This window comes from Cydia amplana, chromosome Z, assembly GCF_948474715.1.
Source record: "Cydia amplana chromosome Z, ilCydAmpl1.1, whole genome shotgun sequence".
NCBI lineage: Eukaryota > Metazoa > Arthropoda > Insecta > Lepidoptera > Tortricidae > Cydia > Cydia amplana.
The window spans coordinates 6,167,537-6,193,414 of NC_086096.1; the positions used below are offsets into that span (position 1 = coordinate 6,167,537).

The 25,878-nt window shown below is 40.7% G+C and overlaps 2 protein-coding genes and 1 long non-coding RNA gene across 3 annotated transcripts; all 3 read right to left on the bottom strand.

Annotated features, from left to right (window-relative positions):
- Window positions 1–947: 947 nt before the first annotated feature.
- LOC134661881 (cytosol aminopeptidase-like) lies at window positions 948–2,729 on the bottom strand. Its single transcript, XM_063518107.1, has one exon. The coding sequence runs from the start codon at window positions 2,716–2,718 to the stop codon at window positions 1,102–1,104; it is 1,617 nt and encodes a 538-aa protein (XP_063374177.1). The 5' UTR covers window positions 2,719–2,729; the 3' UTR covers window positions 948–1,101.
- LOC134661880 (titin) lies at window positions 2,723–8,267 on the bottom strand. The gene is made up of 3 exons (XM_063518106.1): window positions 8,061–8,267; window positions 6,367–7,782; window positions 2,723–4,881 (listed from the first exon to the last, which is right to left on the bottom strand). The coding sequence occupies exons 1-3, from the start codon at window positions 8,128–8,130 to the stop codon at window positions 2,981–2,983; spliced, it is 3,387 nt and encodes a 1,128-aa protein (XP_063374176.1). The 5' UTR covers window positions 8,131–8,267; the 3' UTR covers window positions 2,723–2,980.
- Window positions 8,268–21,120: 12,853 nt separating this feature from the next.
- LOC134661908 (uncharacterized) lies at window positions 21,121–22,475 on the bottom strand. The gene is made up of 3 exons (XR_010097996.1): window positions 22,393–22,475; window positions 22,050–22,206; window positions 21,121–21,191 (listed from the first exon to the last, which is right to left on the bottom strand). It is a non-coding gene; the product is annotated as an uncharacterized LOC134661908 (long non-coding RNA).
- Between the last annotated feature and the right edge of the window lie 3,403 nt (window positions 22,476–25,878).

Consider the following 25,878-nt stretch of genomic DNA (forward strand, 5'->3'; position numbering starts at 1 on the left):
GATTCGGCCGCTGATTCGAGTTGAAACTCGAGTTGACTCGACTCGACGATTCGCGTGGTTCACGACAAGGTCACGGGCACAGGCGCGGAGCGGAGTCAAGCGGCAGTTGTTGTAAAAATAACCTTCAGGCCAAGGAATTAAGGTTTATTTTTGAATGGCCATACTAGCAAGAGAAAGTTTATTGGCAACCATGAAGACTTGCTCGCTCCTAGTGAAGACGCAACCCTATGGGCCAAGGCATTTCTTTAATTAATTCTTTATTACTTTCTAATATTTTAAGCGACTGGAATCTTGCCATACTTTTTGTTGACGTCAGCAGCTATATATAGATTAATAATGATAATTTTTGATTTGCAATAAAACTAAACTGGACTTACATGTTTTATTAACTGAAAAAAAGTTTGTTTGCTTATTTATACATAAATTTCCACTTACGAGACAATCACGTAAAAGTCATACGAAGATAGGTTCAATACATTAGGCGAAATTGCATAGAAACAACTATTATTACTATACCCACTGCAACATATTGCACTTGCAAAATATTTTTACATGTATCTTTTCGTGTTGAAAAGTTTGTTAAAAATTGAGTATTATTTTTCACCTTATTTGTTTTGCAATTATGATTTTACAATATGATAATTTTGAAATAAAATAAGTATTTTTAGATACCATTATATAAACATATCGTTGCAATTTTTATTATAGCTACCTACTTGTTTTTTTAACTAACTGGTCAATTAACATTTTCATGATACTCCTTGCCATGGTGACCTGTCAACCTGTCTCCCTTTAATACAATAATTTTAGAGTATTTAAAATGACCAAATACACCTTTTTATAGTTCCCCATGCCATTATGATGACACGTCAGATGTCTGGATATGACTTAAAACATTTCTTTTAAGAAACTGTTAGGTACTGTGGTCGACGACCCTACAGACAAACCACAATATATTGGGAAAGTGGATTCCATTAATTATCGAATACACACATAAGAATGAATTCGAGTCATTTTGTATGTATATTTCCATAGCTACAAAGTGACTCGTTTTCATTGATGTTGAGTGCAGTCATTAGCCAAGAATCGACAGCGAATCCCTTACAGTTCGCCAGTAGCACATAATCTTAGCTGAAGAAGGTCGATAATGGTCCGTGTAGGGCGGCCCGTCATGCCGCGCCGCAGGTACTGGAAGTCGCGGCCCTTAGTGTAGGTGACGTTATACGTGTCGAGGTGGACCCACTTGCCGTCGCACACGAACTGCCGCAGGAACGCGGCGCAGTTCGGAGAGTCGCCGAAGAAGTGACGCGCCGTGTTCGCCAGATCCGTCTCCTGCACGTCGGTTATTCGGTCCGCATAAAAGTTCCACAGCGGCATCCGCCAAATCCTATCGCCGGTCCTGCTGCCGGCTACCTCGAAGTCGCGGAACAAATCTTCCGAATTCGAGTAGCATGCACAAGCCGCGTTACCGAGCGCGTGCTCCAATTCTTCCGACATTGTGCCTACGTCGACTATAAATTCCGGCCAATAGTTCCTAGCGTACGCCAGGCTGTCCGCGATGAGAAGTCTTCCCTCCCGTGCCGGCATACGAATCTTCACACTCTTCTCGTGTGCGTTGGAAATGACGTCTCCGAATTTCGGACTCATGCAGTTCGGCATCATCTCGCAAAGCGGTAGTATCCCCCTAATGTTGATGGGCAGTTTTAATAAAGCCGCCGCACGAACAATCGCCACCACACACGCCGCCCCGGCCATATCGCCTTTCATATAGCGCAGGTGCTCCCGCGATCTTAATTGTAAACCGCCGCTGTCGAAGGTCACTCCTTTGCCTATGAACACCACCGGCTGCTTACAAGGGTTCCCGCCAAAGTACCCGATCTCCACGTAGAGCGGCGGCTGTACGGAGGAATGGCTCAGGGCGACAAATCCGCCCATCTCATGAGCAGAGGCCCACCCTCGCGTCTTCACGTGCACGTTTATATCCAGCTCGCACAGAAGATCTACGATTATTTTGGCAAATGATGTCGGATTTAGGACATTCGCCGGCAACTCTTCCAAATATCTGGCTAAGTTCTGGGAATCTGCCTTAATTCTTCCTATTTCCCAACCTTCGAAGTCGCAGTCGTCGTAGAGGTGCAGTTTGACTTTGGCTTGAATACCGAGTAATCGCGTTCTGTATTCGGTGAACTGCCAGACGGCGAGCTCGGCGCCCTCGGCCGCCGCCTCCGCGTTGCCGAACGACTCCACGTCGATGTGAGCCGGGTGCAGCTCCTGCAGCGCACGGGCGCCGACGCCGGCGGCGGTGCGGATGGCCTCCTTGTGTTCGTCCAACCGTTCCAGCGTGTTGTAAGTGTAGCATTCCGTTCCGAGTCCTGCAACGGCCACGTAAGCATATTTAGGGTCTACGTCGAAGAATACCCTGGCCTCACCGAGTTTGGGGATGGGGGAGAGCTCCAGCAGCTTCCATAGTTTGCCGCCGTTGTCCTTGTTGTACTTAGCGGCGGCGGCGGTGAGGATGGCGCGCTCGCCGGTCACGCTCTCGTTGTAGTACACGCCCAGCACAAGCCCGCGGTCTCGCTTCACACACGCTTTTGGGTCGATTACCTTCCGCTCTGGCATGGCATTCCGACAGTCGTTTAATGGTATCCGGAATTGCGATATGTACCTGGCACATTTTGTTATAACTGAAGAGGTATGGGGGATCTTGATGTTTAACATGGTGAATTTTGATATTGTATTTGAAAAAAATCTTACATTAACGTTACAAAAAAATCTATTGTGACATGCATGACCGTCTGGTTTTGATGTTTTTTCTCCACTTACTTTTTAAGAATACGAATATTCGCCCATAATGGTAATTAAACTTTAAACAAGTTTAGGTATATATTACATTTATAATAAGTAAATCACAATTTCACACAACACACAGTATTCACATTACAATCAGATTATCGCACAAAATGTCTTTTTCATGGAACGGTCAAGAAGCTTTTTTCTTGAGCCAGCTGGGCGTGTGAGTCCGCACCCACTCGGGGATGTCGGACAGGATCGTCTCTTGCAGCTGTCGGTAGATGATCAGTATAAGGAATGGGATGGCCAGTCTCTCGTCCTTGAAGAAGTAGACCCAGAAGGCGAGCATTAGCAGGCACACGTCCACCATGTAATCTATCGCGGACCTCACGTTTACTTTGGCTTGTTCCTCCAGTTCCTGGTAATCTATAGGTATAACTATCGTAGCTCGTTCAGTTGTCTTAAGAATAATTTGTTGAGTATATTTCTCTTGAGGTTCGTTTTGTTTCTCATCCGATTTTGAAGAGATAGCTTTTGCTCGCTTTACCGTCTTTGGTTTAGCTTTAGGTTCCGTTTGATTCGCTAGTTTCGATTTAGTCTGTTTGGGGACGGAGTTACCGATTTTACTTTTATCGGCTATTTGTTTATTACCTGTAGTTTTATTTGCTGTAGTTTTAGTCTGCTTTACTAGTTTCTTCTGTTCAGCAGCCTTCTCTCTTTTTTCTTCTTGCTCTTCTGCGACGTGTTTAAGATCTTCCGTATTAAGATAAAGCGGAGTAGATGGCTTTTTAATACTTTTATATTCTCTAACAATGTTATCGTAATATTCAATAACCGTTCTGCCTTCTTCTGTAATTTCGTCCTTTTTCTTTTCTACTTTATTAGTTGCTTTTGGTTTTTCATTCGCTTCATTCTTTTCTGGCGGTTTCTCTGTTTCTTTCTTTTGTAATATTTTTGGGAAGGAAAATGACGGTTTTTGAACCGGCATTTTTGTAATTTTCTTGAATAGAGTCATTTTTTCGTCTTGCTTAGGCTTTTCAAAAACATCTGCTTTCCTTTCCATCTTATTTTTTCCTTTTATTATAACTTTCTCCTCCTGTTTTTGTGTTTCGACGGGTTTCGGTTCTGGAGATAAAGGTCTGTCTTCGATCTCAGATTTTTCCGTGTGTTCACTTTTAACTTTGTCTTCTGTAATTTCGGGACTGAACAAACCCTTCTCATCCGTCTTTACCTGGGGCCCAAATGTGCGTTTTTCCTCTATCTTTGGTTGGGATCCAAATAGCTGCTTTTCATCGAGCTTGCTTTGTGGTCCAAATGTATGTTTCTCTTCTGTTTTTGGTTGTGGTTTTGATATGTGTTTTTCCTCTGGCTTCAACCAATTTTGCGTGGGTTTCACTTCCGGCCCAACTTCTCTTCGTTTTAGTATAGGCTTTGGCACGAAATTAGGATCAGGAAGAGGCAGCGGTTTTAATGCTTCCCTCTCGGATTCGTCCTCCTCTTCTTCATCAAGATATTCTTTTGACGGTGAGGGTCGCGTAACTTTATCTCGGGGATGGTAAGTGTCCTCCTCGTTCGAATACTGGCTTCTTCTGTCCATTTCACCGTTAAGGCTGCCCTCATCTGAGTACTCACCGTCCGAGGAGACAGTGCTGGCAGTGTAGTCTTCATCGAACGACATGTTCTGCCACTTGCTCATTGACGACTCGGAGTCGTTAGAAGCTAGGCGCGAGCTGTACTTGTACTCCTTATTCTCAATCGAATCGGTTTTTATGTATATTTGAGGCGGATTAATTTTTGGTTCCTCTATTGGTTGTTCTTCAATTGGCCGGCTGTCGTTGGTGTCGTGTGTAGTGTACGGAATGTGTGTGTTTTGATTGTTTTGTTTCTGGTTCTTGGTTTGTTCCTCCTTCATCGCGACGGCCTTGTAGAATCGGGCCATGGCGCGCTCGTGCAGGAGCTCGGTGGAGCTGACAGCGTTGCGCAGCGCCTTGAAGGGCAAGATGGCGCGCGAGCTGAGCTCGGGCGCCGACAGCGACAGTGGTGGCGGCGACAACGCGTCCTCCAGCTCTAGTTGGAACGACTTTCTTTTCTCTGAAAAGGAGAAACAATCGTGTTTATTTTTATGTACTTAAGTCTTTTAGCTTAGGTAATCTACCTTGTGTTCAACTCCAAGCAAATCAATGAGCAAGCTTGTTTTATATGTGAGCTTAACACAGATTATCTTTACCCCAGCACGATGTCCATAATATTTGCCTCGGGCAGCCATAGTTTTGTCTGTTTATTTTCCGCCGTTAGTAAATTCGCTGCAGCAAAGTCTCAAAACAACAATATTCGCAAAAGCATTGCCGTGGTTTACGACTAACTACAGAATAGGTACGCGTATAACAGAGCGGGCGGTCGGAGTTAACTTGACGACGTGTCTATTTATAGTTCGGAATCTAATTCAGTCGTCAAACAGATATAAAACTTATTCGTAGGATCATTTTGGTACAGTTTAGATATTGAAGTCGGATTTCTTAGAATTCTACATCGGTGTCGATGCAGGAGTAGGGGTGGCGCATACCTTTGAGGCAAGCGCCGCCACCTCCCGGCGACGATAACCTGTCATGGATAGCGAGTCCATTGTGCGCTGTATCGCCTAATGAAAGCGGCTTGTGCATTTGACGTTGCAATTTCGCTAGATGCCAATTAGGATTCGCTTTGCTAATTTTGAATACTATACATTGTGCAACGAGGGGGGTAAGTGAAATATTGAAAACGAGTACGATATAGAAAACGACAGTGTGTTAATTCACGACAGCCGCAGCCCTAGTGTACCTACAGTCAGCTGCAACATTATATCGGTTAAGTCCAGTCCACGCATCAAAGTTTAACCTTGTTCTAATAGCTTTACATATACGTTTGTCTATGTACTTGTGAAACTTACTGTGGAAACAAATCTCTAACTACAGATAGGTACTAACAGCATAACAGATACTTAGTACTCGTTGTTTTATCCGATAATATTGAAGCTGCTTGTACATTAAACGCCTAATACATACGGAAAAAGCGTGTACCTAATTATGTAATATCGAAACAGGATTAAAAAGAGTGAGCATACGTGATACTCTTATTTCCATCGACGTGACCCGACCAGCATACTCGTAATGTCGAAAAAAGAAGCTTGCAAAATGAATAAAAATGTTACGAGCTCTTCATAAAGGCGTTCTTAAAGGTTAACGTTTTACAGAAGGTTTTTACTTTTAGTAAAAGCGTCTTGAATAGCTGCGTCTCGTTATAAGATATAAAAAAAATCCTGTAAATATCAAGCTCAAAAGGCAAATTGACGCTGTGAGAGATATTGGTTATTATACAAGTTAATAAAGCTCGTTCAATATTTGAGCAGGAGCGCGCCGTTTTCAAGCACGCTAAGGGTGTCTTCAAGGGGCAGCAAGCAAGGGGCTAACAAGGGCTGCGCGGGGCGGTCGAGTGGCCCGTTACCTCCCCCATTGTCGCTCGAGCGCAACCTCATAAGGCTGACTGCTTTCACATATAGCTGTTGAAAGTTTATGGTTAATTATGTTTAATGCTGCTTACCGGCTTTGTCGTCCTGTTTCTTGTCGGGGTACAGTACGAGCATGAATTCGTTGCTACCGGTGGGGTCCTTGTCAGGCGTGACGGCGCGGCGTTTAGGCTGCGGAGAAGGCGGTGCGGCATGCGCGCGCTTGCGGCGCGGCGCCGGCGACACCGACGCCGTGTCGCCGTCCTCGCGCGTCAGCACCTCGTTGATAATGCGGGATTCCACCGCCAGGAACTCCATGTCAACCGAGCGACCCGGGATCCGCACCGGCGCCGACTCCACGCTCGGCAAACTCATACCGTACGGGCTCTCTGCTTTCACGCGGAATCGATACTCGCTGCCTTCAATTAGGTCAAAAAGAGTCACGTTCGTTTTGCGGCTAGTTGTTGCCTTCAGCCATACGTTCCAACCGCCTCGGTAGTACTCGACGACGTAGTTGCCTATGCGGCAGCCGCCGTCGTCCTCGGGCGGCTCCCAGTCGAGCGTGATGGACTTGTCTACTTGTCGCGTGACGGTCACGCGCCGCGGTGGGTCCGGCGGTGCAGTGATGGTCACCAGGAACGCGGCCGTGTCCTCCCCAATTATGTTGCTCGCGTGAACTTGGTATTCCCCTCGATCGCTCCTGCGAGCGGAGTGTATTTTCAACATCGAAAATTTGGGCGTATTCGTGATCTCCACCCGATCGTCCACAGCGATCGGCTGGCCGTCGTGACGCCACTCCACGGTCGGTGTCGGTTTCCCGACTATAGACATTTTCAGATACACCGTTTCGTTAATTTCGTAAAGCAGACCGTCCTCGTATTGGCGAGGGTAGCGCAGCTTCGGCGCCGCCTCCAGCGCCAGCCGCGCCTTGCTCACCGCATGCCCGGCGCGGTTCGTTGCCGTGCATTTTATTTCGCCCTCGTCACTGGGCAGGGTCTGGTGGAAGACAAGCACGCTTGAAGACTCCGTCGTCGTGATCGCCGTTCGCCTGCTGCTGAATATTTCATAGTCGTCTTTAAACCAGGAGACGGTCGGCGCGGGAATGCCCGAAAAGCTGACTCGGAATTCAGTTTTATCATTTTCGAGAGCAGTTACATCGGTCAGATGCTGGTAGAATATGGGCGGTTCGTTATAAGGGCGGTCGGAGCCGACGTTGAGGACGTCGGACAGTTCGCTGTAGTCGGAGAGGCCGACGGCGTTGATGGCGGCCACGCGGAACTGGTAGCGGTGCGGGGGCTCCAGGCCGGTGAGCACGAGCTCGGGGCGCGCAACGACGGGTGGCGCCGTGCGCACCCACCCGGCCGAACCCAGCCGGTTGCACTCCACCTGGTAGCCCTGCAGCGGCGCGCCTCCGTCATGCGCTGAAGCTGCCCAGCGAAGCGTGATCGCGTTCGGTTCATCGTCGGACAGGATCGGGATAATATCCGGCTTTCCGGGCGCCGCCGGACGTCCTGAAACCACAACGCAAACTATTCAGTTAAGTAAGTTTCGGCGCGTCAGCTCGTCAGTCGGCGGTGCGGTGGCTTGGCATAAAACTCCTAACAAAATTAGACGCGTGATAATCGTTACATGAACCCGGACGGTGCGATTACGATTTGTTTTGTTGTGCCACGCTTTAGGAATCGCAGCGCGCACGGTTTTTAAAAATAGAAATAGAGGCAGGTGCTGGTAGGAACGCGGGGCTGGGTGCGGGCGGGTTGCCGCCGGTCGACAGGGTCGTTATGGGTACCTGCGGACTTCCAGTGGACGTTTTTCCGGGGTTTGAGAGCGGGGTGTGAGGCGGAGTGTTGGTTGCCCATGGCGGCGGGCGCGCGCCGACACACTGAGCGCGGGCGCCGTCTCCCCGCCCCGCGCGCACGCCGCGACGCGCTGGGAATAACTCTGCGCGCGAGCGCCCGGATGCGATCTTGATCTGTTTGATCGATGCCTTTTCATTAACGACTGTTGCTGGGTTACGACCTTTGGCATCCGTCCGCTATAATCATAAATCTGCCCCCACTAAACCGATGCCAATATCTTTATATGACTTTTGTTGTAGTAGCACATTCATTGTTCGTTATTGGTCAGATGTTTATTTTGGATAGGGCAAAATGAATCACTGACATTTTATTTCGCTGTCTATTTTTTATTTCAATATTTTATTAGAGCGCCTCCTGACGACGTTCACTGAAACTAAAGAGAACTGAGAACTTATTGTTATAGTTTGTCGTTTCGTTGGTTTTTTATAGATGGCAGCTGCGACGTGGATTGCTTGCTAACTGGTTATTTCAGAAAATTCCTCTTAATCCCGGTAGATGTCACCCTGTAATTGAGCTAAACTTAAAAATATGTATACATATAATCAAGACCGATTCGAACGAACAATGCCACTTAACTTACTTCTATCTGCTTAGTAAAAGATGATAACTCACACACACGCTAGAAATAAGCTCAGGTAGGTAGAGTCAGACCGAGAAGTCTGCAGCGATTTTGATAGCCCACGCAGTGCAAGTGTCATTTTAAACATCATACTTCTATGAATTTATGACGTGTAAATAACACTTGCACTGCGGGGCTATCAAAATCGCTGCAGAACTTCTTCAACTTCAACTTCAACATTTATTCAGCAAATAAGCCACAAGGGCACTTTTACACGTCAACATTGAATTTACATACAAGCAAAATAATAATAATTATACATCAACAATTATTAAATACAACTACAACTACCAAATCAAACTAACGTAATACAATTACTTAGAGATGTATAAGGTCTCTTAATGTCGAATTACATAAAAAAACTATAATAATAATATTAAAATAAAAACAAAACAGATACATGGAAAAAAAAAATCTAAACTTATTTAGAGGTGTAAATGTCTCTAAGTGTCAGAACTAAAAAATAACATAGTTTATCAAATTATCCTTAGAGATGTATAGGGTCTCCAAGGGTCACAATCCTGTATGATTAACACATTACGAGAAAAAAAAAACATACGAGAACCGAATGAGGCGTCTCACTGCAATTAAATTAAAAAATAAAGTTACTGAATATATTCGTGTTAGCTTAAACAGACCCGTCTCCACAAACAGCACCCGTTCACGAGTACGACGCGTATCTCAGCCATCGCCTCCCTCAACCTTCATTCGGGAAAGTGGCGACCCGATCAACGACGCCACCGTAAGCAAAGACTTTTAAGCGAGCATGACATGTTCAAGCTACCGGCCTATATTAATATTAAAATAGTGATAACACTTAGCTGTGAGACACACCATTTTGTGCTCGTATGTTACATAAAAGACGGTATAGCTTCACATAATTACTAGCCTAAATTGACTTAGACATGTAAAGGTCTCTAAGTGTCCGAATCATTAAAAATATAAGTATGTACAATAAAATAAAAATAATAAAATGAATAAATACTTAGGGATGTAAAGGTCTCCAAGTGTCAGAATCATTAAAAATAAAATAAATAATTACTTAGAGATGTATATGGTCTCCAAGTGTCCAAAACTAAAATTAAATTAAACAATATAATCAAGCGAGAACATGATTGTCTCATGTGTCAATTCTACTGGACACTAGCATATTTAATTTACAATGAAAAAACAATATTTATTGAACTCTTATCATACTATCGAAATCAAGCTACAGGCTTAAAGGCATCTCTATCGTGTATAAAATCATTTACAGTGTAGTACGCCTTACTTAACAAGGAGCGCTTAATGTGTGACTTAAATTTGGTAAGTGGTAAATTCGGTAAATTCAGACTTTTCTTGGTCTAACTCTATATAGGTAGGTCTGTTGTACCTATCAGGCTAGTACCTACAAGTGAATTTAAGAAAATATAATCAAGTGTACGCTACCTTTTACCTTATGATTATAACGAACCCTTAGGTACCTTACCTTATAATACCTTACAGAATACGGAACCGAATTTTTATTGGTAAAAAAAATCAATTTTACAATTCATAATAAAGTACAAATTTTACAAGTAATAATTATAGTTCTTTAATAAAAGCAATAATAATTTTCGTTTCTCACAGAGTTGGGTCAATGATCTTTGGTTAACGCTAAAGGCCTCTGCCCACTACACCGTATATCATACCATGACCGTGCTATGAACGCATCAGGCACGGAATGTAACGCGATACGGACTACTATGCCCACTACACCATGTCCACATTGTTTCATATCCGTACATAACGGGTTTAGTGCCCGTAGTAACTGCGTATCATCCCCATAGCATCCGCCTATAGTCCCCGTAGCATCCGCGTTTCATCCCCTTAGTACCCGCGTTTTATTCGCGAGAGCCAGACTCGTCAGAAAGAGCGAGCGAATGGTTATCAGTTATCATCTTGGAGGATATAATCAAACGGAGACGCCATGTCTGTAATTTTCTGTACAAAACAGTCTGCCGATTTTTGCGGGGGAGGGGAACGTCAAATGTATGCGTAACGTAAAAATAGCCATGTCAGATAAACGTCAGTCCATACATTGTGTATGACCGTTGGCCGCCTATTTTCGACAGAGGGGAAAGCCTGTCAATGGCTACTCCGTTTAGTTGTATCCTCCAAGGTTATCATACTGGCAAGAGCTAGCAACAGATTAGGCAATGCGTTTATAACGGGCTTAGAACGGTCACCATACGCGGTTATAACCCGTATGCTCACCGTTTCGCCGCCTGCACGCACCGTTCTGGCAACGTTGCGTGCCATGCGCGGAGTGTTTCGGCACCGGCAAAATATCCTCGCCGACAATTTTGGACGGTCTGTTATGGTCGGTGATGGAACGAGCTAGTGGGCATAGTCTCATACTTTTTTATACAAATAATATTTTTTTGCCTGACATGTTCCTACTAAAGTGTCATTCAATAGAAATTGCTAACTATGTAAACAAACCGCCATACTAAAATTGACACTAAATGTCAAATTACTAGTAACTTTTGTTTACATAGTTCGCAAGTTCTATTGAATGACACTTTACGGTCATGGTATGATACGGTGTAGTGGGCAGAGACCTTAAACACATAAATTGAGTAGCATGCGTGTTGAATCCATTTTCCTCACGTGGTCCCGGCTTCTTTGCCACGGCTCATGTGAGCCTGACAACTAATCCCGAGGATTGGCGTAGGCACTAGTTTTTACGAAAGCGACTGCCATCTGACCTTCCAACCCAGAGGGTGAAGTACGACTAGGCCTTATTGGGATGAGACCGGTTTCCTCACGAAACCGGTTTTTCTTCATCGAAAAGCGACTGGTACCTATACCTATATCAAATCATATTACGTACATAAATTCCGAAAAACTCATTGGTACGAGCCGGGGTTTGAACCCGGCGCGTCCTCCGGATTAAAAGTCGCACGCTGTTACCGATAGGCCACCACCACGACTAGAAATATCACCAATTTCAACTGATTCTGTAACGTAAGTATAACACAAACACCCTTTTGACGTATGTACCCCTATGAATGCTACCCCTACGCAGTCGAAAATGTTTTTTACATCACACAGTCGGATTTAATTATTTTCATGTATTGTACACTTATGGAGAAGATTTATTGTGAATTTACCTAGAGATTCTCTTTATTTCTTGACAGTTCATGGCGATTACAGTGATGTGGTCGCAATAGCACGAAATTAGTTATGACACTAAATGTTTGCCTACGTACCTATAGGAAAATTGATCGGCAAATCCGACTTATTGCAATGACTTGGAGAATTTAGTAATATACCTAACAGCCACACACAAACTACCAGACATATCACAAAGTCTAGATAAACGACAAATGACGACAACAAAATGTGTCCAATTTAGACGGCTAATAAATGGCAGAAAGTCACGATAATTGACCATAGCATTCTCGACATGTCACGCTGTCCCAAAGTTAAACCAATCGAATTCGCCTCCAGTAAGCTTAATATTTTCCCGCTGTCGTTTACCGTCCAAAAATAGATATTTTTCAGTGATCGGATTGCTGTTCTTCCGTCCATGAATAAGAGGCCGCCTACGCCGCGTGAGCAATGTTAGCATATGCTACACCGCAATCCGTGCAACGCCCACAAGGCATAAGCACTTCTTCGATACCAAAAAGTCAATTTATGAAAACAAACTCCTACGTGATTACGCCATTCTAAAGCAACACCGCAGTGTAAACAGCGAAAAGTTAAACCATTATGCCTTAAGAAAACAAATAACAAAGGTTCGGTTTGGCAACGCTTGGGTGTAGGAGTGCTTCTGATAGACGTATGAAAACTTCGGGCAACTTGCTGAGGCCGGCTAAGGTAGCTTTTGAAGGCTGCGGTGATTCGTGTTTTCAAGTCAAAGGGGGGTTCAGAGAGCCTGTTCAAAGATCGTTAGATCGAAGGGGCGTAAATACACTAGAAATCATTAGCCTTTTTCAATGATCGAATTTGACTGCGGCAATTGCTGTAACTCGTAATTAACCACACTTTGCATGGGGACTTTCGACGCCATCCCTCGATGCGCTAAAGTAAAACAAATCTTTGGTATAAATAGAGTTGTTTCTTTGTTTATGAATAACGTTTGGAATTGCTGTAAATAAGATTATAAGACTTAATTACTTACCCCAACATGGGGCCCTAATTGTTCTTCTACTTTAACTTTCCTCTTTCTGTTTTCTTTCCTCTACTGCCGGTAATTATTAACTGGCATTTTGATAACTCATTGGCGACAGAAACGCTGACCTCCGGTTACAATATCGGCCGGCTTATCGCTCGGCTACCTAAGTTCATATCCGTATATCCTATGAAATATTCAACTGCAAGCTGCTAATATGTGGTGATAAGTTCTAACAACGTATGTCGATATTTATTGACCTGAAATGAAGAATTTGATTTTTAATACCCCATATTTTATGTATATGTAGATAAATAAACTACTTATGTTTTTTGTTTTTAATTTATTTAGGTAAACAAACAGTCACTACAAGAAAGGGTTTAAATATAAAGTATTTTTAACACTATATACAGTATGTGTGACCAACACCGTTCACCACTTATTATAATTAGGTAAGTACTTTGATTATTCGGAGCTTATACCTCTGGAGCTTAAGGCTCCGGGAGGCATTGACAAGGAAAAGGTTGTTATTACATTAAGTTTATACATCATAAAATTAAATATTAAATATGTTATTTATTTTCAAAATTGGTTACAATGGGATCCAGCCTAGACACACCTCGGACACTGGCGATCAAATGTATGAAACAAACGCGTTCCTACGCACACAGCCCTAAGCTCGTGTAGGTAAACGCGTATCATGCTTGTGTGAGTGAGATAAGACATTGTAGGGTAACTGTGAGGTAACCGAGAGCGGGTCTCAGCGGGTGGGCGGCACTTTCAACGGGAGGCAGGGAGCGTCCATACTGTATGCTAGTACTCTTTATTATACTGTGGCCTAGATCAACGACCCTCCGACACGTTTTTCAAATCGAAGTACCTTAGTTCACTACTTCACTAGGGCTGTACACGTGCGCCGACCTATATCGACTTGGACGCAGGCCAGCGCGCAAATACCGAGTGGACCACCGGCAATCGTTTCAAGGTGACATTGTACGATACAAATTTTACTTTACCTGCTGATCCATTTTTCGAAATGATTCTATAGATTATAGATCTATAGATCTACCACTACTTAGCTAATCTATTTTTAAATGTCCCTTAATTTGGCAGTGTCCAAAATGCTTTACAAAATCTTTGACCTTCTTTTTGTATTTTTTCCGTAAGCAGAATCATTGATACTATTGAGCGCCGAGAAGGTTGACCTCATGACCTTCCGTGATTTCTGCCAAATTTAGGGATAAGATAAGAACTACCTAAATAACTGCGCATTAGATCTTGCGTGATCGTGATCTTGTTTTTTTAGACTTTCGGAAAGTACATATAATTCAACTCGACACTCTATGCAGGTACTTATACATTGGTAATACATATTATTGTAAACTGCAGTTCAATACAGATGGCAAGCAGGTGAGAAAATACCTTTAATGACTACCTACGTAGTTTTAAATAACGATCGTTTACCTATTTAGATCAGCCATACTCTAAGTGTGTTCCGCGGAACCCTAGGGTTCCGCGACACCCCTGCAGGGATTCCGCAAGAATTTAGAACACTATGCTTTAGTCGCCTCGAAAAATTTTACTATGCCGCCACCGTATTCTAGGGTTCCATCAAGTATTTCGCTTTCCAAAAGGGTTCCGTCAAAAAAAAAGATTGAGAACCGCTGATTTAAATTATTTGGGCATTGTTAGTTAAAACAATCCGGTTTTTATTAAAATATACTATTTATCATTATATAAAAACTAACTTAAATAAAATATTAATTACCTACGCCATGTATCAATTGCTAGCCGAATCGGTCTGTCAGTATGTGTTTAAATTTTTTGCCATTTTTTAAGCTCTATATTTATAAACAGGCAAAGCAATGTACGTATAGCAATGCCACCATTGCGCAAACCAAACGACTCCCTCGCGAGATAGTTTTCATCAGCATTCATCAATTAAATGGAGCATTACTACGTACGAGGCGGCGTTAAAAAAAGGTTTATATTCTATTACAGTCATTGAAAATCAGATTTTGCTGTTATAGAATTCGGTGAAACGAATATATTGAAAATAAAACAATATAGCGTGGCGATTAGAATGATATTTAGAAATTCTATTTAGGCCATCACCAACATTGGTAGGTAGTTACTAGCCCAAAACTAAATGGAGAGCCTAACAAACTAGTATTTTAGCCTAAAACCTAAAATAAATGAAGTACCTACCTATCACTAAAAAGTATAAAATAAAATAAAATAAATAAGAAATAATTAAAAAATTAAAGATAAACAAAAATAAAACCAAAATAAAATAACTTAATATAATATCTTTTTTTTAAAAAGGGAACCGCCTTCAAAAAACCAACCCACTGAAAAGTACAAAATAATTTTTATATGGCACCTCTTTTCGTGTCCAGTCCCTATCCCGTCGTAAAGCAATTTTTTGCCAAAAAGTAATTAATACCTAATAATAAGAAAATTAATAATCATCCGGGTAATTAATTAGTTTTTGAAGTCGGTGCCAAACCAAAATTTTTGAGAACCGATATTTTAGACAACAAAGAACGCTGCACTTACTTGCATTATAAAGACATACTTAGTTTACTCATTAATTTAGTTCTTGTAGGTACTACGTACTCGTATTTTTTTTCTGATTGGTAGTAAATACTGTTTTTGTTGGTTTGGCACCGCCTTCAAAAACTAAGTAGAGTCAAACCAAAGAAAGTCTGCAGCGCAATAATTTGACATCGAATTAAAAAACTACATATGGCAATGTTTTTTAGCAGTCAGTAAACGTCATGCACTATGGTATGTGTTTGTCAAAATCGTTTAAATATTCGTTGTGTTTTGTGATGAACGGAATAAACATGGTGAAACCTTACAAAACCGACGTGCGGGAGTTACTTTTCCGCATGACGAATAATTTTACACTTGTAAAAAGTCAGCACGAGGCGATTCAAGCTGAAAAACGACAATGTTTACAAAATTTGGAGTTGATGACGGGTAAGTGGAATGAAACATCTTAATACTTCACCATATGTACCTACTTAGATAATATAATATTGGTTTAGACTAAGGTTTCACAGCAAATTGAACACACCTAATAGGTATAGGCATACTTATGAACTTCCTCTAACATTTCGAGAAACTCGTTGCTACTAGCCGGGTTTTGAGCTCGAACCCACAACCTCCATGCTTATGCTCACGGCATGGGTACCTACTAGTTAAAGCTAAAATTTATTTTTAATATATGTTTATTGTTTTAATGGTTTATTTCGTTTTTCCGAAAACTTTAGTTCACAAATTGCGGGCAATTTCTCTGTCAATCTAATTACGCCTTAATGGAAGGAAAAGAGAAAGATGCTCGCATATTGAGAACTTCGGTGTTCGCGGTAGGCCCTCTGTACCTATTTACCGCCGTCGCGGATATTACAAAAGCTTATTAATTTTGATGAAGCCAAATGTCACATTCTCCCAATATTATTTATCAATATTAGTATATTCATATTCATATTCATATTCTTTATTTGTATTGATCATACATTGTCACAGCCGCGTTATTTACATTATTATATACAATGGGTATGTCGGAAATATAATATACAATTAAAATGTATAAGTCTACATATTAATAGTTACATCTAAAGTGTCATTCTATAGAACTTGCTAACTATGTAAACAAACCGCCATACTAAAATTGACAGTGAATGTCAATTTACTAGTAACTTTTGTTTACATAGTTAGCAAGTTCTATTGAATGACACTTTATTGTTGGAATGAAATTTATTTTACCATAAAAATTAAGCTGTGCATACAGCTAAATTTTTTCATAGACGGTAAATATGGTAGAAATTTCACAAGTATCAAGACTATTTAATCCATTTTCTGTGGTGTTGTCGCATACTGATTTTTAAAAACTACTTTTAATCTAGCGCTGCAGACTTTTTTTGGTCTTACTCTAATTACCCGAATGGTTATTAATTTTCTTATTATTAGGTATTAATTACTTTTTGGCAAAAAATTGCTTTACGACGGGATAGGGACTGGACACGAAAAGGGGTGCCATATAAAAATTATTTTGTACTTTTCAGTGGGTTGGTTTTTTTAAGGGCGGTTCCCTTTTTAAAAAAAAGATATTATATTAAGTTATTTTATTTTGGTTTTATTTTTGTTTATCTTTAATTTTTTAATTATTTTTTATTTATTTTATTTTATTTTATACTTTTTAGTGATAGGTAGGTACTTCATTTATTTTAGGTTTTAGGCTAAAATACTAGTTTGTTAGGCTCTCCATTTAGTTTTGGGCTAGTAACTACCTACCAATGTTGGTGATGGCCTAACTCGATGATAATCGCGACACAACATAATATGACGTTTTGGTGCTAAACGATTTGTAAGTATATTGCTCCCACTCCCACTCCCATTCCCGGTCCCAGTCCGAGTCCGACTCCCACTCCCACTATTTTATCTAAATCGGATTCAGCAACATAAATTATAGCATGGCCACCTACCGGGTCCAATTGGTTTTTCAAACCATCCATGTACCTACTGTACACTAAAACCTTCTCCAGAATGTAACAAACACTTTTCTGAAAACCGAATCAAAATCGGTTCAGCCAAACGCGAGATAATCACGAACAAACATACACACATACATACGGGTCAAACTGAGAACGTCCTTTTTTTAAAGGCAGTTAGAAAAAAGTTCATCGACCCACCTAGTGGAACTCTGCAACATAGGCACACGACGACAAGTCGGTTAACCAAAACAAAGTGTGCCGATGTTGCACCAAACCTGAGTTCCACTAGGTACAGCAAGGGTTCAGCATCAGCTTTATCTTGGGTACTGCTCTCCCAAGTGCTCATCAAGATGTGACGGATGACCAAAATAGCGTTGGCCTATGTTGCACCAAACCTGAGTTCCACTAGGTACAGCAAGGGTTCAGCATCAGCTCTATCTTGGGTACTGCTCTCCCAAGTGCTCATCAAGATGTGACGGATGACCAAAATAGCGTTGGCCTACGTTGCACCAAACCTGAGTTCCACTAGGTACAGCAAGGGTTCAGCATCAGCTCTATCTTGGGTACTGCTCTCCCAAGTGCTGATCATGATGTGATGGATGACCAAAATAGCGTGGGCCTATGTTGCACCAAACCTGAGTTCCACTAGGTACATCCCGAGTTCCACTAGATACATCCAGGGTTCAGCATCAGCTCTATCTTGGTTACTGCTCTCCCAAGTGCTCATCAAGGCGTGTCGGATGACCAAAACAGCGTGAGCCTATGTTGCACCAAACCTGAGTTCCACTAGGTACAACCAGGGTTCAGCATCAGCTCAGATCTATGTATACTAAAACCTTCTCCAGAATGTAAGAAACAGTTTTCTGAAAACCGCATCAAAATCGGTTCAGCCAAACGCGAGATAATCGCGAACAAATATACATACATACATACGGGTCAAACTGAGAACCTCCTTTTTTTTTAAAGGCGGTTAAAAATCAATGTGCCGTGACACGCGCTGAAATCGCTTTGCTAAGTAAGGAAGAGTATAGTTTTTAATGTATATAGTTTTTACTCGCAAATTTGTAACTATGTATTATGGATCGTCCCCCAGAACGCAAGCGCAAGGTAACTTAAGGGCTACGGCGAATTTTTAGGTACCTACTACGACTAGCTACGGGTTACGGCGTAGCACTTTAATGCAGAATTGCGCCTAGAAGGTACGACATTCATGTAGGGGTGTCAAAACGAATATTTAAATTCTAGAAATAGGTATGTAATTTGTTATACCTATTAGTTATGCATCGGTGGCAACCACCGTACCTACCTCTCCTATGTCGACATTATTTTATTTTTTTATGATCAGAAATTACAAACAAATTCATTACAATTCTATAACTCAACCATATTGTTTAAATTTTTTTGTTGTACTTCTAAAAGCTAACACAACAAAATTTGTTTACGGTTTGATACTTAGGTACTTAGGTATTAAATACCGGTATTAGGTAGTATCAAACCGTAGGTTAACACATTAAAACTAAATTACACTCTTTAGAGACAATAAGTATATTTGTTTCATTGCCATCCACGGTTCGGTCGCGGTTTCACATTACATAAGTATGTAAATATCTGGGTGACCGAGCTTCGCTCGGAAAACATAAAAAAACTCGAAAATGCGCGTTTTCCCAGAGATAAGACCTAGCTAGATCGATTTTTCGCCCCCGAAAACCCCCATATAGCAAATTTCATCGAAATCGTTAGAGCCGTTTCCGAGATCCCCGAAATATATATATATATATATATAAATAAACAAGAATTGCTCGTTTAAAGGTATTAGATAGATAGATAAGTATGTAATTCTCATCTTACTTGCTTTTTGCAATACCTTTTAGTTAAAATATTTTCGTTAACAAAAAGCCACGATTGCGGCCGATTTATATATTATGACATCAAGGTGAATTCTTATTTAATTATAATATAAATAAGCGCCGCGTAAAGCCCACATATTCGCGGTTAATATAACTGGAAAATGGCAATATGCAAACATATTCGTCAAACTACCCTTGAACTAAACGTTTATAAAATTCAGGATTTACCTACTCTGTTCGAATCGAATATTCAAAACATTCAATAAAATACATATTTTGCGGCTGGCGGTCGAATAACGTGTGGTTGTTTTAATTACGTCCATTCTTATGAGCGAAGTTTCTTTACGCGCCTAACTAAAAAGTCGTATAGCTGTACAAATCTCGTAGAGACATACGGTTTTTTAATTATGAGCGGTAAAATTGCGCTACGTCAGAATTAAATGAATATTTCATTAATTAGAGGTGGAAAATTGAAACGTGGAAATACGCGGTGCGATTGAAATGTGCGGGCGGCTAGTTAGGGTGCGGGGAAAAGGGAGTGGGGTCCAATTACCTGCCTAGGGTGAGCCATTATAATATATTAATGGAGAATATGCACATATAATAAATGTATATACTTTTAGTGATGTAAATATTTATACTTAAACCTATAAAGTAACGTGAGTGAATTACAATCGTTATTTTTCTCATCTTATAAAATCGAGGTAAGTCTCAATAGAACCATTTTGTGCAAAAGAAACTTCGCTCAAAAGGCCGTTTCGCCGTCTTAGTCAGTGCTCTTTGCAATACCTGGAATGGAAAAGCAACGCAGAACTCTGAGGCTTGAGACGTAGTATGCTCGACAGTGAGTGGGTTAATTTAATGTTGTTTCAGAAGGTATTACTGTGAAAATTCTCCATCTAAGACCTTAGCATACCGTTAAAAGGCAATATTCACTTTCCATTTATATCTTTCTGTAGGACGGGCAACTTTCATCACAATATCGTTTTACTTGAAATATATCACACGGGATCACGTAGTTGCGAATGTAGAGATAGCCACCACAAGTGACCACGGTTTCTGGTTTAACGTGTCATTAAATAAATCTACAGAATATTACCACAAAATCTTTTCTCTACATCACTGTACCAAAATTCTAAATAAATGTTTAATACATATTTATATCTAATAATCATTTCTATATAACGCATACGTACATACATAGACTAATTTTATTTTAGTTACATCAGTCATCACATAATGTAGTTTGCCTACTTGTTTCGACTGACGACGGTCGGTAATTTAGTTTTCAATCTAGTTAAGTGTACCACATTTTTATTCGAAAGCATTATTATCCACTCATAAATATGTGTATTTTATCTTCGAAACACAAGATTACTTATAGCCGTCACATTCGGCATTTCGGCACATTAATTAATGTGGTCAAAAAGTTCAGTGACTACATTTCGAACAGAGAGGGGTTGCAATAGTTCTAAAGTGTTCCATTTAGAAGAAATCTTTAATAGACGCATTTACCTCAAGTATCGCATTTATCCCGGTTGACCTTACCTTTCCTATCCTTTATGGAGCCAAAAAAAGGGTTGAAATGGTTAACCTGCCTTAACGTCGGACACCTACTAATTTTAGTACCATAAAAAAATAGGGTAACTTAAATATTTAGCTACGACTAGTATAATAGAGATGATACTGCGTAAAAATGAATAGGTACAAAGTGTTTGTGCATGTGTAGGTATATTTATTATTTCTTAGGTAAACACTTAACACTCCTCACACAAGGTGATTAAATTGAAGAAGAATAATAGTATAGGATAAAACGGTATGGATAATATCAGGCAGAATAGGCATGTGCAGAACCACGTCCGGGAGCATCTCAATAATGACGGGATTCACTTTCATTACTCGGTGAAGGTTTGCCACTGTTTTGTTCAGCTCTGCCACGCCATCGCCTCGAACTGAAAATAGTTCTATCGTAACGTGACATACAACATGATTTTAGTTTGATACCTATATGTTAATGAGAATTAAGATGTTAATGAAAAACTTATACTTGGGGACACGTTTAGTGGTAACACGATTAGGTTCATAGTACGCTTGATAAATAACAGTTCCTAATTTTAGGTATCTACGTCAAAGGGTCTCTGAGAAAAACGCAATTAACTGATTTTCAAGACCGAAGTGACCCCATAAGATCTCATCGATGAGTTCCCTCAAAAATAAAATTGCGAATTTTTAAAAGCAATTTTCAAAAAATTTCAAGTGAATTTAATATATGATATGTCTCGGGCTAGGCAGTATCGTATAATTACGGGATTAAACGAACTTACTTGTAAGTGAAATTTTCATTTTCAAATGTTTAGGTTTTGTGCATACTTACTTAAATTGTTTCAAATTTTTAAAGTGTTTTTTCTATCGAGCGTAAGTACCAACATTTTTGGAAACCGTGTTGTGATCTAAAAAAGCGGTAGGATTTTTCAAAACTGTTCTATGGACCTACGGCACCTTAGATCAAACTAGTGATACTTTGCTTGCAATTGTTTTTTACTAGCCTATCTGAGTGTCCCACTGCTGGGCAAAGGCTTCTCCCCTTGATTTCCACGACTCGATCTTTTTTTATAAAACCTATGATAGTGTGTTGATTAAGGCCTATCCTAACTACTTTAGATTATGCGGTCATATCAAAAATACACGCTGTAAGGACAACGAAATGCTACGTGCATCTCTATCGGACTAATATGAAAGAGTGATAGAGACAGAAAGCGTTTTCGTTGTCGTAATGCAAATTGTCATCTTGGCTAGGGCCCCAGGCTTACCTGCCAATAGTATGTTGTGCAGACGCGCCAACGTTCTGATCACCCGGTCCGCCTCGTTGCGGGCCTTCTGCCCGGCGAGCATCGTTAACATAGGCACCGTGATGTAATTGCACAGGAGTAAAATCGAGTTGCCACTCCCGATCCTATCTCTCTCCTTCTGTTTTGAGAAATACCTCGTTAGATCGTAAATAGACAAACGGTCAGAAATGTAAATGGTGTCGATTATAATGTGTGATATTGTTGATTTATCAATGGGGCAGTGTAAGTAGCCAGTGATTAGAAAATTAGTTAATTGTGGTTAAATCCAAACATGCAGGTGCCTATCTAAAAGACGTCCACTTACTTGTGAAATTAACGAGTAGAATGCCTTATAGAGTAGGATAATGAAGTAAACAGTCGCGCCGAAGAGTGCAAACACAGTCTGAAATAAACATGATAGTGAGTTACGAATCAAGCATTTTGTATATGTACTGAATTTCAGTCTAAATATATTTACGAGTATATGAAATAATACCTGAATACCAAAAATTTTTTTTAGCTGATAACTGCACTTGGACACGTGGTATGCGACCGCCTCAAATTTATTTATATCCACTTTAAGCTTGCGTGCTACCTCACATTCTAAATCATCATTTTCTAGCATTTTTGATGCTTTAACTAAAGTCAAATTTAAGAAATGGAGAGCCAACCAAATCATGTTAATCAGAACTATAAGCGCCACTAGTTCTATAAAATAACGGTACTCCACAATCATTAAATGAAGAGCATCTACTACGAAAAAGAATACATCATTTCTTGATTTAATATAAGGTAAGAAGTCATTTATAAAACGTATTATCATTATCGTATCGTTTACGATAAAAAAAGACATAATTAGCATCCCGTACACTTTCACTTTCTTAACTGATGTTTGAATCTTATTGCAAGCTTTCATATGGTCATATGCGGAGTTTATATTCACATAAAACACCTTATAAGCATCTGCATTCTTTAACCCGAGTAAAATAACTAATATGGAGTGAGCTCGGGACAGTGTAGTAAACGATATAATAAAAAAAGCATCTGTGTTCCTTATATATTTGCCATCATATGCTTTGTACATATTATAAGCAAGAAATACAAATTCCAACGTTGCGCAGATAATTGCAAATATTTTGCCTTTAGTGTTAAAAAGAGAGAAATTTCTATAAACGCAAACAGCATTTTCTACCACAAAAATCTTGCCAAATATATCCATGCCAACTGGGCCTTAATCAAGATTTTAAGGACTAACGTCGAAATAGTGTGGGATAATATGAAAATATTTTATCGCTAACGGGAATTTGATACTTAGATTAACATTTAGTTTACTCGACGTCTGTGAAACTAAACGGTACGGCAGTCGACAACTTAATAAAGTGCCTAGGTTAAAAGCAATCAAATGTTAAGTAGACACATATTGTTAGTCTTCCTTTTAAATAACAGGTGATTGGACAAGTCAGAATCGGAATAACAAAATGAGTTCCGTTTATTAATTCAGCATAATTTGGATTTTTCTCAATGATAGGTTTAGTGTAGTTTTCTTACACCTAACTTCTTGAAGGTGAGAACTTTAACGAGTAAGAATTTCAGGTTGAAAAAGGTTGGTCCATACAGGTACTGTAAGCAATTACGTAATTGATAATTCAGGAATGTTGTGATAAGGTGATATTTTCAGGAGATATCATTTAAATAAGTTTTCATGCTCTGAACAAGGTAGGTAATAAATAAATTAATGTCACTTCTATTGAATACAGTGTGCCTCGTGTCAGTCATGCCATTAAGTATGCCTTAATTAAGTACACTATGATTTTCTTTTATGCTCTCTCTCTCTCTCTCTCTCTGTCCGTCCTAGAGTACCCCGGCACAGACAATCTAACCTCTAGACATAGCATAGTCGCGCTACCCCCTCTGCCACACATACGGTAGCGTTACTCCATCTTCGAGTGAATCCCGTGCCGTGATTGGTCCGTTCAAAGACACGGACCAATCACGGCACGGGATTCGCTCACATCGTCCCCCCGCACCCCCGTATTTTTGGCAGCGTCGGTTTCATGAAAGAATTGGCCTAAGCTCAATCTAGAGGTTGGATTGTCAGTGTACCCCGGAGGTGCATAGGGCCTCCACAAGATCCTTCCACGCCTTCCTGTCTTAAGCAACCGTCTTGGCCTCGTTCCAGTTCAGTCCTACGGCTGTCAGCTCGTTCTCTATGCTGCGCCTCCAGTACGGATATGATGGTCGTTCTTGTCTACGTGACAGCGTGATAAAACGGTGTCCGTCACTTTCTTTCCCACGGTGTTAAACAGTGACAGTTATTTTATCACGTGGATAAAGATGGATAAAGCTATCCATAATAGGCTGGCTGGTGTGCACAGGGCGTTTGCGGGCTCGCTTCCCGTCCTAAGGCCGCCACTCGAACGCGATACTGGCGTTGTTTGTATCTCCTCTTCGCAGGGTATGCCCGATCCATCTCCACTACTTAAAGGTAAAAAAAAAGCGGCCAAGTGCGAGTCGGACTCGCCCATGAAGGGTTCCGTATTCAGGAGATTTATGACGTATTAAAAAAAAACTACTTACTAGATCTCGTTCAAACCAATTTTCGGTGGAAGTTTGCATGGTAATGTACATCATATATTTTTTTTAGTTTTATCATTCTCTTATTTTAGAAGTTACAGGGGGGGGGGGGGACACACATTTTACCACTTTGGAAGTGTCTCTCGCGCAAACTATTCAGTTTAGAAAAAAATGATATTAGAGACCTCAATATCATTTTTGAAGACCTATCCATAGATACCCCACAAGTATGGGTTTGATGAAAAAATAATTTTTGAGTTTCAGTTCACAGTATGGGGAACCCCCAAAATTTATTGTTTTTTTTTTCTATTTTTGTGTGAAAATCTTAATGCGGTTCACAGAATACATTTACTTACCAAGTTTCAACAGTATAGTCCTTATAGTTTCGGAAAAAAGTGGCTGTGACATACGAACGGACAGACAGACGGACAGACGGACGGACAGACAGACAGACATGACGAATCTATAAGGGTTCCGTTTTTTGCCATTTGGCTACGGAACCCTAAAAACGTCTTTTTAAGCATTGATAATTTCTGCTGATTCTACCGAGCTTACCGAGGTAGCTGACGACTCAATAGAGCCCGTTGCTAGGCCTACTTGAATAAAAAACTACGGAACCCTAAAAACAACGGGTTGCACTCCGGGAGTGCCGACAGAAGTGAAAACTCAATGACATCTTACGTCTTACGCTCTCGCGAGTTTAACATTTTTTCCCCATCACAAAAAGTGCACAGCGCCGCTAAAGAAGTTTTCACTTCAAAAATTTATCTTGTTTAAGTTAGGCGGTTTCTTGGTACAGTGATATTACAAAACGTTAGCCCGCTAGTTTCGAAAACGGGAAAGCTATTAATTAAACAACTATAGTGCACACATTAAGTGCTAGTGAAATTCTATTAGAACCGTGATTGATGCCTGGGCAAAGCAGTATTCTAATCGTTCTCAAAATAGAAGATTCAATGATTGTAGGTTCGATTGCGACATCATATATTGCATATTCGTTCAATAGGTCAGCGTCTGGAGTATGTAAAGTCTACCAATTTAGCAGCAGTTTATAAGCCAATAAAATTGACTGACAACGAAGGAACCGTTGCGTTGATTATTCCGAGGAATTATTAAACATATCCTGAAGCGTATAACCTCTGATGATTCAAGTGCAATTTGAGCCCGTCTCCGCCAGTGGCGGGACCATCTGAGCCTTGCATTTGCCATCTGAGGCCCGTGACAAATTCGCAATTAA

Excerpts from the sequence above, each read along its gene's own strand:
- LOC134661880 (XM_063518106.1), bottom strand. The coding sequence starts at position 8,130 with ATGGGCAACCAACACTCCGCCTCACACCCCGCTCTCAAACCCCGGAAA. Across the intron at positions 7,783-8,060 it reads CGTCCACTGGAAGTCCGCAG|GACGTCCGGCGGCGCCCGGA; the intron begins GTACCCATAACG and ends TTGTGGTTTCAG. Across the intron at positions 4,882-6,366 it reads GAAACAGGACGACAAAGCCG|AGAAAAGAAAGTCGTTCCAA; the intron begins GTAAGCAGCATT and ends TCTCCTTTTCAG.
- LOC134661881 (XM_063518107.1), bottom strand. The coding sequence starts at position 2,718 with ATGTTAAACATCAAGATCCCCCATACCTCTTCAGTTATAACAAAATGT.